A 14,687-nucleotide genomic window follows, 5' to 3' on the forward strand; every position below is an offset into this window, starting at 1 on the left:
TTTACAAACCGATCGCCGAGAAGAGATCATCGTAGACTTTGCCAACCCAGCCTTCCATCAGTCCGCCTCTTGCGACAACACCCAGTCCTCCGACCGCCCAGAGTGCAGCGAATGCAACGGAAGCGCCGTGAAGAGCAACCCATTTTCGTCTTCTTTGCTTCATAGCCTTCTTCTCGGCAGGAACGCTGCTTGTTCCCCAGATATACTTGGTCGTAGGAGACAGACCGAACCACTTAGCCTGCCCCCAAACCATATGACCACAGCCAGCGGCAAGAAGACCGACATAAGAAAACCAAGACGTGATAGGATGTCGAGCGAAAGTATGTGCAACGTAGGCAAGGCCAATGTTGGAGCTGTCACCCTCAACCTGTAGAGGTAAGATACGATTGACGAAGACATGGGCGGCGAAGAAGAAGGTAAAGGTGTATCCGGAGATCGAGATGTAGCTCAATGCTGGCCATGGTGAAGCGGCCCTGGCACTCTTTTGATCCTTTTCAAGTTCTGTCCTTGAGCGATGAAGGGCGTACATTCCTGGGGTCGCTGCACCGTAACGCTGCATGTTCTGCGACCTCCTCAGTAGCCGAAGGGCAATGCCTGATCCGATATGAACGATGATAGGTAGAGCGACCAGTATGGGTTCGGTGAGTGAGGTTTGGTAAATTTCACGAGTCATGAGGAGGTAGGTTTCGGAGCCGGGAACCGAGCGAGTTATAGCGGGGATGAGGGAAACGTTGGCAAGATGAAGGGATGTGAAGATACCCATTGCGTAACTTGAGAACTTCTGAATCCGCATAACTAATCGAGAGTAAGCATGGCTCTGTTGGGTTTTATACACAAGAGTATATCCTTACGGTAGAATATGGGACCAGGACCAGCTCCAGACCGGTTAAGGTTCGCGCTTGCACTCAAACCTGGAGCACCGGTCGAAGGGGCCCTGATGGATGAGGTGCTGTTCTCCATTTCCTCAGCGCTCACCATCTCGTACCCATCATCGCTTCCTCGAGGTGGTCGCCCAAGATCACGGCGGTCAATAGTGGGATCTGCTGGTGGAGAATCTATCGGGGAAGGGTCAAGCTGTTGTAAAGATAAGAAGCTTGCCTGTGAGGCTCGACGATTAGGAGATTGGTCGAAATCCATGGTGTTACCACGCCCAGCGTGCTACCTTTCTTTGTAAGTACGAAGATGAGAGAAACAGCTCCTGGAAATGTAGGCGGGGAGCACAAACGTAGAAGAAGAGATGATGGCGCGCTCGTGACAGGGAAGTTTTTCCAGTTGGGATTAGCGCCTCAACGTGGTTGGAGACGGGGGAAGCTGCCATAGATTCTGGGGCAGTTGTTCTGGAAGCCCCTGCCGAAAGCCCCTGGGAATGACGTTCCATGATGTTCTGGGAACCCGGTCAGCAACACATGCCAAATTCTGATTGGTGGCAGATGCTTTAGAAAACCTTGGCCATATGAAGTTAGTGCCTGAGCCCCCTAGTACCTTATCTCCATACCTAGTAGGTACCCAGGCGCTGGGTCACTGCTCAATCTTTCCCGATCAAACTTTCACCAGTCGATGAGATCCACATCTTCCTTATAGCAAATCCACCATACGCGCTTGAAGAGAACATCAAGCAACGAAACATGCCTCCAGTAAGCCTCAAGCAACACGATCATCGCCCTCTTACTAACGCGTCTTTAGCGACACCAAACACTTCCAGCAGCACAGACTGCGGCTGCGCGGGAAGCGCAAAAGTCTTTCTACTGTCAGCTCTGCTCCAAAGGCTATTCGAGGATGAACGACTATGAAGCTCATCTCGGCAGTTATGACCATAGTCACAAACAGCGCCTTAAGGATATGAAAGCCATGGTTCGTGACCCCAATGCTGGCTCACGTGCGCGTAAGGCAGAGGCCAAAGCGGATGGTCTCATTAGCATCAAGCTCCCCGGCCAGGAAGCTGCTGCGAGTACAGGAGCCGGAGCCGGAGGGTTCAAGAAAGGCGGTTTTAAGAAGAGTGGCTTCAAGAGTGCTTTCACCAAAGTCGAAAGTAGCGGGTCGGGATCAACACCATCAATCATTGAGAACCTCAAGCCGACCAACGCGTTTGAGCCTGTTCCTATCAACCCTGGTCTCCAGAAAAACCTCTCGCCAGAAAGCGACACCGAAGAAGAAGGCTACGAGGTTTACAATCCGCGGTTTCCTACGAACTAGATCTTGCGACACTCGGAACACTGAATGATAACGTTGCGCTAATACATCTCTATCTATTGGGCCTGCCCTTCACCCTTCACATTGGTGGCCACTGGGGACCGCCTATTTGAGATATATCCTGTTCCAACAACCCAAGCAAGTTGCGGCTTCCAGACATCCAGTCTGCCATTTGCGCCACCTGCGAGTTATCCGGAAATGCAGCATTAGGGTCACCGCTGGCGGTGTTGATGTTTGGGTCCATTACAGGCATGAAGCCAAGTTGGCTCAGATACACGTCAAACTCGTCTCCGATTGGCACCATTGTTTGATCTTCTTGCTGTTGCGACTTGGCCTCGACATAAAGTGCCGCGACATTGCTCATGACTTGGCATAGCCGTGATAGTTTTTGCATGGTTTCCGAAGCGTCACTGGTCTCGCCAATTGATGTGCTGAAGTCACACAAGAGACGCAGGTCCTCTGCCGATGATGTCTCTATGACATAGCAGAACAGAACGAAGAAGGGGGCGAATGGAGTCAATACCAGGTTCCTACCACAGTGTCAGATGTACTCGGAGCTCAGGAATAATTGTTATTGTGAACATACCAATGGACATAGATGTTTCTCGCATGAGGATCCTTCCGCACCAGTTCCATACAAGAGAGATGCGTATGTGTTGCCCTTCGTGCGGTCTCGATACACTCGTCACAGAACCTGCTGGAGGAGCCTTCGGGGGCTGGGATCGCTCGGTAGATGAGTGTCATGGTTGATAATAGCTGGACTTCGTCACCCTTGACGTGAATATCGACAAGAGGCGATGCTCCTATTTTCTCGAGCGAGGCAATGGCCATTCCTCGGCTCTCGTACGCCTGCGCCTCTACCTCTCGACACTTTGCTGCTAGCATCCGAGCCCTCTCAGCAATAACAGCAGGAGGCTGAGCTAGTGCTGCTGGGCAAAAGCTGATTCCGATTAGCAAGAACAGCCAAAGACGAATGTTATAACACTTACAGCTGCTCATATACTTGGCCTTGGAGCGTTGCAGCGCTGAGCCACATGGCTGCAACAGCTTTGGTTTCAAGGCTCAATACGCCCTCAAAGTGAAAGGTGCGTGGGATGTCAATTTCCCAATCCTGGATAAGAGGGGCACGCCCAAGTCTGATTGCCAATGCTTTATCTGTCGTGTAAATGTACCAGAAGAGAATTGCCCTGATACTAGCTTCTTCCGGATTGCGAACGGAGTGGTCTTTGCGGTGAAAACCTGCAGTCTGGCACATTTGTGCGGCAGCACTATTAAGGTGCCAGGCCACCGAGGGTCTACACACATCAATGGCGTACAACGTCTGATGGTTCTGTTAGCGTCTGTTCTGATACTTCTCATCACAAGAAAACGCTTCCTCACCCCCAACAACAGAGCTTGGACCGTCTCGATCTTAACCGACATGAAGAGAGACATGTTTGCCAGTCCTGTTTCCAAGTTGACTCGGCTTGTGTAAAGGTGCGAGGCAAACTCGTCCTTGAGGGCCTTGTTGTCTGTGGCCAATGAATGTTGTTCGAGAAACAAATAATAGAGCCCAACGTTGACAATGATAAATGTAGCATCAGTAAAGTCTTCAGTAGGGAAGTAGACCATTCGACAAAGGTTTGAGAAGTCACTAATGCCTACGAAATAACACACGAATGTAAAGAGCCCCGGAGGAGAAGCTAGAATTGGTTGGTGAGCAGACGGTTTGAAGAACAGATGTTTTCGCACATACCCCTGGCTCGCTTCAGCATAGAGACAACGATATCCATAGGAGGCATCTTGAGCTGGCCCAGGCCACCCGGTGGCAATGGCTGTTGCAATGGAAACCTGGGGCCATGGCTGATGGATTGTCGACTCTGGAGTTCGGCTATCTGTCTTAGGTTGGCAAGGGCTTCCCACATCTTGGGGCTGACATCGTGCAATGAGGTACGCTCTACGGCATGCTCAAGAAGTTCGCTAGCAAACGTGGTTTGCTGGGCAATCACAGAATCGCCGCCCAGTGCAGATTCATCATCAGAGCTTTCAAAGCCGACTGTCGAGGCAGCGTTGGCATCTAGACCAGCAAAGGCTGTAGGGGTTACGGGGAGATAAACATTGCTACCTGGTGTTGAGGTGGGGCGCTGAGAGAGGTCGCGGAGAAGGTTTTCTATGTTAGCTAGGCGGACTTCGATCTGATCGATCTTGCGCTCACTGAAGGAGGCGCAAGTCACCGGTTAGCAAGTGGTATGGCCTGCTTGCAAATAGACATGGCAGAGACGATGCAGGTTTCTTGGAGTCAAGAGGATACGGGGTAACCGACTATTGAGACGAGATGAGCACTCGTTGCCTGGGCTCTTTAGGTCTCTGACCGACACCGGTGGATGTGCAAGAGCGTTTGGCAGTGCGACAGTTGGAGCAAGGCCAGTCTTTATCGCATCGGATCTATTCCATACGAGTGTTATTGATACAAAGCACACAGACTACGTTATTTTGTGATGGCACCTATGGGATATGCTTACCTTGCGCATACGACACTGATCACACTGATTCACGAGATATTTAGTTAGTAGTTGTGATACTGGACAAGCAACTAGACCCATGCATGTATGGGTACATGATACATGCATGCATTCAAGTTTGTGGCATATGCGCCCAAACCGAAGCAAAAGCAATGGGGTCTCGCAAACAACAGAACAGGTCCATTGCAGTACAAGCGGCAACTATGTCGGTCCGTGAAGAACGCCTAATGTGGAAAATGTCACTTACCGCACGCCGTGTAGAGTCATCGGGAGCCGCGGGTCCGTTGTTGGTGAATCCCGGGCCAGTACTGGATTGATCCATAACGAATGAATGTATGTATCTTGACGTGGCCAATGAATGACGTCGAGATGGGAAATGAGGCAAATAAACGAGCAGCTAATATTCCCTCTTTTTCGTAATTGGGGAAAAATACTGGAATTTGGGTGCTGACGACGCGGAACAGGAACAGGAGATGAAAGAGAATATCGTACTATGTTGGGATAGAAGAAAGGTAAGGAGGGTTCGGAAAGCGCGGGGACCGATAACAAAATGTCAGGTACCGAATTGTGGCTTGTCAAAACATATGTGGCTGCATGGAAAGTCAATACTTGATCCATCACCAAATCGGGTTCAAGTTCTTTTTCGTGTTCGTTGGTACCTAGTACTTTAGTACCTAGGTTAGAGTTAGTTAGTCACAAACAAAGCCCACCAATAAACTCAATCTGACCTTCAACTCTCTTCCTGCAAAGAGCAACGAGGTAGTCGAAATTAACCACAGACGGCTGAATAATTGCCCCGGTCTTAGACTCTCTCCTAAACCCATTGGTGTCTGATGCCTGTGTAAGCTCATTGGCTGAATCGTATCGCGCGGGATGCGTCCAACGTCAACGCCAAGAGGCATCCTTTCTTTCTTTAAAAGTCTTGACGTTTGTCCGTTTTCAATTACATAGCTACCTCTATAGTCGTTTCCCAGTCGACAATCCTGGGGTATGCAATGAGACAAGAGGGCCCAATTGGCAATTCGTCTTCCAAGACCGAAGGAGTATCAACAGAACAGCCAAACAGCACAATGACGGTTACACTTGGAGACAAGGGCGAGAGTGATGGCGGTGGCGATACAAAAGAAGAAAAGAAGGATACAAGCTTCAAATATTATTTGGTAACTTCTTTTTACTTGAATGTCTCTTATAGCTAACGCTAACAATGTATCTTAGCGCGTCTTTACTTACAACGATCGCTTAGGATGGATCCTCAATGGTGTCGCATTTGTCTGCATGGTTGCTGCAGGCACAATTTTGCCCCTGATGGATTTTGTTTTTGGAAAATTCATCAATGTTTTTACCGATTTTGCTACTGGATCATTATCACCTGCTGGGTACCGAACTGAGGTCAGCAAGTACAGGTGCGGCCTTCTATCAATTGTGCGGTGCGCTCCCAGGGTTGGACACCTAAACTGACCATTGTTTTGCTTATAGCTTGTACTTTGTCTATCTTTTTATTGCGAAATTTGTTCTGACATATATATGGACAGTAAGTACCTCCCACCCACCCCTCAAGTTACATGCATAGGTTAGTAGGTAGTGGTCTTCGAGTCCATGTGGTGCTGATCAGATGCGTGCCCAGATACTTGTTTCCATCGCTGCCATCAACACGACAAAATCGCTTCGCGTTGACTTTGTCAGGAGCACTCTTCGCCAAGAGGTCTCGTTCTTTGATTCTCCCGCTTCTTCAATCCCCGGGCAGATCACGACCAATGGAAACCTCATCAACCAAGGAATCTCTGAAAAGTTTGGTATTACCATTGCAGCCCTTTCGACCTTCGTTTCTGCCTTCATCGTGGCGTTCGCAGTCCAATGGAAGCTCACTCTCATCGTACTCGCCATCATCCCAGTGAATCTCGTCGTCACCATCATCTGCGTAGCTATCGATACTGGCTACGAGTATGCAATGTTTGACGTCTACTCGAGGTCTAGTTCCTTGGCTGAGGAGGCTTTTTCGACTATTCGTACAGCCCACGCTTTCTGGGCCTTCCCAAAGCTGTCAGACCGATTTACAAGCACGCTCCAAGAAGCAAGGAGAATTGGCCACAAGAAGTCTTGGGTGTACATGATTCTATTCCCCACTGAGTTCTTTTGTATCTTTGCAGGTTATGGCCTGGCCTTTTGGCAGGGGATGAGGATGTACTCCGAGGGTGAGATTACGCAGCCAGGCACCGTCGTAACGTGAGTGTTTTTGACATGTTTCTGCCTAGGATGATTTGACTAACTTTGAACCTCATAGTGTCATCTTTGCTATTCTCGTTGCTGCTACAGCACTTACTCAGATTGCACCCCAGACAATAGCCATCTCCAAAGCCACTGCTGCTGCGCAAGAGATGTTCGGAATGATTGACCGCAGGTCGCAAATCGATCCGCTATCCCAAAACGGCGAGACTATACCCGATTTCAAAGGCAATATCCAATTCCGCGGGGTCAATTTTGCCTACCCTTCCCGTTCTAACGTGACGATTCTTCGATCACTGGATCTCGACATTCCTGCTGATCGGACCACGGCGCTTGTAGGTGCCAGTGGATCCGGAAAGAGCACTGTATTTGGACTATTGGAACGATGGTATATGCCAATCAGTGGGTTGATTACACTCGATGGACACCCGGTTGAGAATTTAAACATACAGTGGTTGCGGACAAATATCAGAATGGTTCAGCAGGTATGCATGAAGCATCTAATGTCAAATACCTAGTAACTGCTAACTTCTGTTTAGGAACCAACTTTATTTAGTGGTACCATTTATCAGAATGTCGTCGATGGTTTGACTGGTACGTCCATGGCCGATCTTCCGGAAGATGAGAAGCAAAGAATGGTCATCGAAGCCTCTAAATCCGCCTACGCTCACGACTTCATCGAGACGCTGCCCAAGGTATGTTCGTCTCCTATCTTTTTTGTCCTCCACTGACTTCTCCCAGGGCTACGATACTTGGATAGGCGAAAGGGGAGCGTCGTTGTCCGGTGGCCAGAAACAACGTGTAGTTATCGCTCGTAGCATCATTTCTAACCCCAAGGTTTTGATGTTGGATGAAGCTACTAGTGCTCTAGACCCCAATGCCGAAAAGATCGTACAGCAAGCTCTCAATAATGTCGCCAAAGGTCGAACAATGATCGTTATCGCGCACCGACTGTCTACAATTCGTGATGCCGACAACATCATCGTCATGGCCAAGGGCGAAACAATCGAACAAGGCTCCCACGACGAACTCCTCCAACAAGGCGGCACATACTCGCGTTTAGTCCGCTTACAGGACCTTGGAAAGGGCAGTGTATCTCTAGATGATGAGGGTGGAGATACAGTGAAAGACGAGACAGGTGCTCGTCTTGATCCTGTCTTGTCCCGCGCTTCTCAGCATGCTGTAGCGGATATCACACAAAACGACGCAATTAACTACGGACTTTTGAAAGGACTATGGCTTGTGATCAGAGAACAGAGACCTCTATGGTTCTCCGGTTTCATTCTAGTCATCATTTCTATCTTGGGAGGTGAGTTGTTTGTCCACGTCTAGAAGGGGGAAAAGCTTACTTACACTACTTCAGGCGCCACGTATCCAGCACTCGCTATTCTCTTCTCGAGAACCATGAAGGCATTCGAGACTATAGATGTTAGCGATGCGAACTTCTTTTCGTTAATGTTCTTTGTGGTCGCACTCGCCAACTTTGTCATATACGCCGTGGCTGGCTGGGTCTGCAACGAGATCGGTCAAGTAAGTAATTTGTCTACTCACCTGCCTCCATCATCCCTTTTTGGCTAATTTTCTTCAGTATATAATGACGGTATATAGAAGTGAGCTTTTTGATAACACTCTCCGACAAGACATGAGCTTCTTCGACGACCCGGACCGCGGAACTGGTGCCCTTGTCTCACGACTGGCCGCTGAGCCCACTAGTCTCCAGGAATTACTGTCCATGAATTTATCACTCATCATGATCAACATAGTTACAGTTCTATCAAGCTCCGTACTTGCGATCGCCTACGGCTATAAGCTGGGCCTAGTCCTTACACTTGCCGCCCTACCAGTGCTAGTTGGCTCGGGATATGTCAGAATCCGACTTGAATACAAGTTTGATGACGATACTGCTGGAAGATTCGCCAAAAGCAGCGGTTTGGCTTCAGAAGCTGTACTGGGCATACGGACTGTTTCCTCGCTAGCGTTGGAACGAGCTGTCATTGAGCGTTATAGCAATGCCCTCGAAGGTCTTGCAAAAGAGGCGATCGGAAGCCTGGGTTGGAAGATGTTGTTTTACTCCTTCAGCCAGTCAGCATCTTTCCTCGCCATGGCACTCGGCTTTTGGTATGTATCACTTGCTCGCGAATGGTTGAGACAACACTGACAGGTGACCACAGGTATGGCGGGCGTCTTGTTTCTACTGGTGAGTATACCACTGATCAATTCTATGTAATTTTCATCGCCGTCGTCTTCTCGGGAGAAACATCAGCAATGCTATTCCAGTACACTACGAGTATCACAAAAGCACGGACAGCGATCAATTACATATTCGAGCTTCGACGCCAAAAGGTGCTTCACGATGACATAGGGAATGAGCCTAGCTGTGAGAAGAACCCGAATGGGAAGGGCATCGACGTTTCTTGCCAAGACCTCGCCTTTGCGTATCCTCGTCGACCTAAACTGCCGGTGCTTCGAGGTGTGGACATCAGCATCGAACCTGGCAAGATGGTAGCTCTCGTTGGGGCATCTGGATGTGGCAAATCGACTATGATTGCACTACTTGAGCGGTTTTACGATCCAACCAGTGGCATGATAATGGCGGAAAGTCAAGATATCAGCACAAAAGATAGGCGATTGCATAGACGAGACATCGCTCTTGTTCAACAGGAGCCGGTTCTGTATCAAGGTTCGATCCGAGACAACATATCCCTCGGTATCGAAGAGGGCAATCCGCCTGACGACGACATCATCGAGGCTTGCAAACAAGCCAATGTCTATGATTTTGTGTCCTCTCTTCCCGAAGGCCTCGCCACTTCTTGTGGCAACCAAGGACTCTCGCTCTCAGGTGGCCAACGCCAACGCATCGCTATTGCCCGCGCTCTTGTTCGCAAACCCCGTTTGTTACTTCTCGACGAAGCCACCAGTGCCCTTGACGCAGAGAGCGAGAAGGTAGTCAAGGAGGCGCTGGATCGAGCAGCCGAGGGAAGGACGACAGTCGCTGTCGCACATCGACTAAGCACAATCCGGGAGGCGGATACCATCTGCGTATTTTCTGGTGGGAAAGTCGTCGAGAGAGGGAGACACGAAGATCTTGTTGCCAAGAGGGGTTTGTACTATGAAATGGTTTTGGGCCAATCTCTAGATAGAGAGGCATGATGCTTCAGAAGTGCGTCGGGGTTTGAGAGGACTAAACCTTCAATGTTTTGATCACATGGCAGCGGATATCGGTTTGTTCTAGGTTTTGGTGCGTCATCTCTTCTCATCTGGTCTTAACTTAGCCATAGCTGTGGCATTTTCAGCATATATCGATAGACTCTTGTAATATTCTTCATAGACCAAATCCCATAGGGTTGGGACAAATAGAATCTATATCTCAGTAGCCACCATGATGGAGCTTGTCACACAAACGGGTACGCACGATCTCAAAGGAGGGAACAAGGCATGTAACTATGATGGTAATCATGACATAGTCCAACCATCGTCTATAGTTCGTCTCATCTTAATCTAGAATCCATAACCTCATTTCTATTTTATCTGGAGCCTATCATGACAATCCCAAACGTTTCCCCAGTCACATTAAACGCATCACTTAAGCCAAAACCTTGATGTCACCATCCTTGAGCTTGCCAGCCTCGACAAGCCTCTTGGTCTCGCCGCTCCAGACAGCCTTGATCTCGTCGGCAACTTTGAGGCCGTTGAGCTTGCCAGCAAGGGCAGCAATCTCATCGGGGTCAATCTTGCCCTGAATGGTCTCGACATCATTAAGAACAGAGTCGATATCAGCAGGTGTGGGCTCGCCGGCAGCGAAGTAGTTGGCGTCCTTGACGGATCCCTTGAGCACACGCTTGTTCTTCTTGACAGCGTTCTTGGCAGCCTCCTTAGCCTTCTTGGAAGAATCACGATCGGCCTTGGCCTTCTCTTCAGCCTCCTTGGCAGCCTTCTCCTCAGCTTCCTTGGCAGCCTGGGCCTCCTCCTTGGCCTTCTTCTCAGCGGCCTCACGTTCGAGACGCTTCTTGTTCTTAGAAGCGTTGGCTTCCTGTCGGAATCGCTTAATACGCTCATCTCCAGCTGAAGCATCGTCTAGCAACTTGCGGAGACGAGCATTGTCCTCGGCCTTTCTCTTCTTGCGAGCGTTAGTGTTCTTGCGCTCCTGGTGTCGCTTCTGGTCACGGTTCTCGTTGTCATCAGGAACATCCTCATCGAGGTACTCGAAAGTTCGCCAGCTGTCGAAGTTGTACCAGAAGTTGTAAAAGTCCTCGACCTGCTCCTTGGTGGCGTCGGCACTTCCAAAGGAGGGGACGGGGTGAGTCTTGGAGAAGCGAGCCTCGGACTTGAAGACCTTGCTCCACGCCTTGTAGTAGTCGGCCTTCTGGAGCTGCTTCTTGGTGGGGGGTTCGACTTCAGCCTCCTCATCAACGGAGTCAAACTGGCGGCGCTTGATGGGGTCAAGGAGGACGTCGGTGGCCTTCTGGATACACTTAAAGAACTGATCGTCGTCGACACGACCTTGGGCAGCCTTCTTATCGGGGTGGTGCTTGAGAACCTTCTTGCGGTGGGCCTTCTTGATCTGGTCCTCAGTGGCCCTCCAGCGGTACTTGGAGATGCCGAGGATCTTGTAGTGGTCCTGGGTCTAGAGGTATATGCGTTAATAAAAGTGCTGAGGTGCATATCGATAATTACGTACCTTCCAGTCCTTGGCCTCACGCTGAAGCATCATGGGGTCCTCAGGCTCGCTCTCGTCGCTGACGTCGCCATCTTCGACATTCTTGGCGCTCTCTTGGGCCTGGATGCGGTCATCCTCAGAGAAAGTACGCTTGTGACGGGCTCGTCGAGCGTGGGCGAGGAAGTGAGGGCCGACAGGCTCGATGCTTCGCTGAGTAGCCTCAGAAAGCTTGCCAACAGCCTTGAAGTCCTTATCAGCAGCCCAGCCGCTTGGAAGGGCGGGAAGGGGGAGTGTCACAGTAGCCACAGAAGCCATTATGTGATGTGATGTGTGAGTTTGATGTTGATGGAGAGAAAAAACCCGTCAGTTTTTTTCTCTGCAATAATTTTTTTCAATGGCGCTACATCGACTTCCCCCACCATGAACATTATTGGCGGGGTAAATCCTCCATAGCCCCGGGCATCCTTCCATTGGTACAGAATCTCGATTATACCATGGACGGGCTAGATTGCGGTAAGACGGTGCCCTGGGCGGTTCCGGAATTAGATACCCTGGGGGGTTGTGCTGCATACCTAAGATAGTGCTGGCAAGCCTGTGGCCCACTAATGAATGAACTCCGCTGAACCGTTAAGGACGCTGGAAGCATCCATCCAATCCAATTGAAGTTGGACTGTGCTTTTTTCTCTCTCGATTTGAAAGCCATATTTGACGACCTCGGATAATTCCCCAGCACGATAGACTCACGAATTGCTGTGAATCCCAAGTCTCGGAGTTTTCGACTTTTCACAATCTTCAAAGGGCCAAAATGACTACCGTCCCGGCTCTCAATGCTTACCGACACCTTATGCGCGCGGCGCGCATTGCTTTCCAAGGTATGCAACCAAGCCAGAACCGAACGGGACATTTTGCTCCTGTTGAGGCAGTTCAACGTCTCGGCTATACTGACTGTTTGGCGTTTTAGGCGACGCTCCTGTCATGTCTGCAGCTCAGATCCAGATCCGCAATGAATTCCGCCAAAAGGCCACGATCGATGCGTCTGATGCTCCTGCGGCGATCAAGCACGCCGAGGAGGTTGCCAAGGTCCTCCGCCAGAATGTCGTTCAGGGTCGAAGAATAGAGGATGGCAAAGATTCTTACAGTAAGTTCGGGATAGACTTCATGTTATCAAGCACGGAAAAGGACTCATTGGCAATTTAGAGCTGAGAATACACAAAGACATCGAGCGAGGCGACAACGAGTCTATCAAGACAGCTGGCAACGGCACAATCGGAGGCTGCTGCGGCGGTGGTAAAAAATAAGAGGACTCTTAGTCCCATTGTACAATTTGTTACTGTAACGATACCCGGAAGAACAAGTGAAACAAAATAATGACCACTCCCGCACTTTTCTTCCCATCTATACCTATCTCGAGCATTTCCCAGCCGCCATGATCAATTATCCTTTTCGCTGAAGACCACCTTACCATGATGCTCTTTTCCTAACGCCAAACTCCGAAAGCATGACAGGCAATCTATCTACCTTTGATCAACATTAAAAAAGAGGTCATGACATCGTCTAGTCTCCAGAAAGAGCAGCGTAGGCAGGTGTATCAGAAGCTCCAGGGGGTGCTGCCACAGGAGCAGGGAGAGCTGCAGGCCGGGCAGTAGACTCGCCACCGCCATCCGCTGATCGTGAGCCTTGACCCTGAGAACCTCCCTGGCGCTGTCTGGCATCACGCAGCATCTGACTTCTTTGCTCTTTATCCATAGTACCGATTGCCTTTGGTTGTCCCCATCGAACCCGTAACGGACATCCAGCAATGACAGCCCGACCTTGGCATGCCTCTGCGGCTTTCTCAGCCGCCTCTCGAGTTTCGTAGTTGACAAAGGCGCAGTGTGACATGTGTGAGCAGACCAAGCTCTTGATCTTACCGTGCGCCTTGAAAAAATCTCTGAGCTTGTACTCGGGTAGGTCGTCCTCGATGCCAGTCACGAAAAGCGACATGATGCTCTTGTCGGCAGGGGGTAGCCAATCGCGCGGACTCGGAGGCAACTGAGCAGCACTTGGGAACACCTGACGACCCTTACCGCCTGGTTTGGCTCCCGCAGCCGCGGCAGCCTTGGAATCTCGAGTTCGAATAGGGCCAGGTCCGCCAAGGCCAGCACCAACAGCTGCATTTCCGCTCTTGGAACTTTCACCCCCCTCGATAGTCCTTCCTTTGCGGAAGTAGGGTTTACTATTTGCGAGTCTTCGTAACAGCTCACGCGCCTTCTCGTCTGTCTTTTCGTATTCCTCTTGTCCAACCTTTCCTTCCTCAATCAATTGTTCGTTATTTTGGGCGAAGTATTCTCGATTGATGTCGGACTGGGGCCCGGGAGCAACCATCTTGAGGGCAGCATCGCGTACGACGATAGGAAGGCCAAAGGAAAGATCGAGCATACAACACTGACAGCAATTCTTGAGCCGCGCGCACGTCAGGCAAATGTTGGTTCGCTTCTTGCGACCGTTCGCGCGCGTAGCGCTCCAAGCAAATACAGTGAAAGGCCTAGTGCACTATTATATATCACGTTAGCTTTGTGTTGATGCGAATACACGAAAGAGGTCCGCCCGATCAACGTACCAATTTGCATTCCGCACCATAATCTTCTTTGAGCATTTTAACGTAAGGATTTTCGGGGAGACACGTCTCGCAAACGGAGGGGAAATCGGTGGTCTCCCATCCTGAACGGTTAAGATCTTGCTTGATCTGGGGTGGCATGGCGGATACTTGAAAGGATGGTTGCGCAGGAAAGCTTCAAGCTAACATTGATGACTTTTGGCGTTGAGGCGTGGAAATTCGGTCATCCGCCACCTTACGTAATACAGAATGGGCTCAGAACAAACTGCAATGCCGGAGTTGGCCGCTATTTGAGCACTAGGAATACCTACTCAAGCGTGTTCTGCTTATCGATAAGCATCGGCATAACTTTTTGGAGAGCCTGTACCTTGACAAGCACCGTCTCTGTTGGGTGGTTAGACTTGTAAGCTCAAGCAAAACCAGGATGGGTAAGATACCTAGAAGGATCACGAATGTATCGATTATTAGAAAACACTGTCATCATTATGCTTACCCAAGATCATACTGCATTGTTGTCTCT

At 49.9% G+C, this 14,687-nt stretch overlaps 7 protein-coding genes across 7 annotated transcripts; 3 read left to right on the top strand and 4 right to left on the bottom strand.

Annotated features, from left to right (window-relative positions):
- Position 1: 1 nt before the first annotated feature.
- Positions 2-1,137, bottom strand: FSST1_008940 (MCP1 family protein; the record flags this gene model as incomplete). Its single annotated transcript, XM_083225871.1, has 2 exons — positions 2-795; positions 852-1,137. The coding sequence occupies 2 exons, from the start codon at positions 1,135-1,137 to the stop codon at positions 2-4; spliced, it is 1,080 nt and encodes a 359-aa protein (XP_083084901.1).
- A 488-nt stretch (positions 1,138-1,625) lies between these two features.
- FSST1_008941 (C2H2-type zinc finger protein) lies at positions 1,626-2,193 on the top strand (the record flags this gene model as incomplete). Its single annotated transcript, XM_083225872.1, has 2 exons — positions 1,626-1,634; positions 1,684-2,193. 2 exons carry the CDS (start codon positions 1,626-1,628, stop codon positions 2,191-2,193), a joined length of 519 nt encoding a protein of 172 aa, XP_083084902.1.
- Positions 2,194-2,269: 76 nt separating this feature from the next.
- On the bottom strand, positions 2,270-5,013 carry FSST1_008942 (uncharacterized protein; the record flags this gene model as incomplete). The annotated part of the gene is made up of 8 exons (XM_083225873.1): positions 2,270-2,720; positions 2,777-3,130; positions 3,180-3,511; positions 3,571-3,872; positions 3,926-4,383; positions 4,493-4,614; positions 4,692-4,715; positions 4,939-5,013. 8 exons carry the CDS (start codon positions 5,011-5,013, stop codon positions 2,270-2,272), a joined length of 2,118 nt encoding a protein of 705 aa, XP_083084903.1.
- A 673-nt stretch (positions 5,014-5,686) lies between these two features.
- On the top strand, positions 5,687-10,064 carry FSST1_008943 (P-loop containing nucleoside triphosphate hydrolase protein; the record flags this gene model as incomplete). Its single annotated transcript, XM_083225874.1, has 10 exons — positions 5,687-5,851; positions 5,907-6,094; positions 6,168-6,222; positions 6,316-6,914; positions 6,973-7,399; positions 7,454-7,609; positions 7,656-8,223; positions 8,278-8,444; positions 8,503-9,032; positions 9,086-10,064. The coding sequence occupies 10 exons, from the start codon at positions 5,687-5,689 to the stop codon at positions 10,062-10,064; spliced, it is 3,834 nt and encodes a 1,277-aa protein (XP_083084904.1).
- A 433-nt stretch (positions 10,065-10,497) lies between these two features.
- FSST1_008944 (DnaJ domain-containing protein) lies at positions 10,498-11,886 on the bottom strand (the record flags this gene model as incomplete). The annotated part of the gene is made up of 2 exons (XM_083225875.1): positions 10,498-11,538; positions 11,593-11,886. The coding sequence occupies 2 exons, from the start codon at positions 11,884-11,886 to the stop codon at positions 10,498-10,500; spliced, it is 1,335 nt and encodes a 444-aa protein (XP_083084905.1).
- Positions 11,887-12,376: 490 nt separating this feature from the next.
- On the top strand, positions 12,377-12,869 carry FSST1_008945 (LYR motif-containing protein; the record flags this gene model as incomplete). The annotated part of the gene is made up of 3 exons (XM_083225876.1): positions 12,377-12,443; positions 12,533-12,709; positions 12,769-12,869. 3 exons carry the CDS (start codon positions 12,377-12,379, stop codon positions 12,867-12,869), a joined length of 345 nt encoding a protein of 114 aa, XP_083084906.1.
- A 256-nt stretch (positions 12,870-13,125) lies between these two features.
- FSST1_008946 (Pre-mRNA-splicing factor ECM2) lies at positions 13,126-14,308 on the bottom strand (the record flags this gene model as incomplete). The annotated part of the gene is made up of 2 exons (XM_083225878.1): positions 13,126-14,103; positions 14,171-14,308. The coding sequence occupies 2 exons, from the start codon at positions 14,306-14,308 to the stop codon at positions 13,126-13,128; spliced, it is 1,116 nt and encodes a 371-aa protein (XP_083084907.1).
- Between the last annotated feature and the right edge of the window lie 379 nt (positions 14,309-14,687).

Source organism: Fusarium sambucinum, chromosome II, assembly GCF_050947815.1.
Source record: "Fusarium sambucinum isolate potato_lamoka chromosome II, whole genome shotgun sequence".
Taxonomy (NCBI): domain Eukaryota; kingdom Fungi; phylum Ascomycota; class Sordariomycetes; order Hypocreales; family Nectriaceae; genus Fusarium; species Fusarium sambucinum.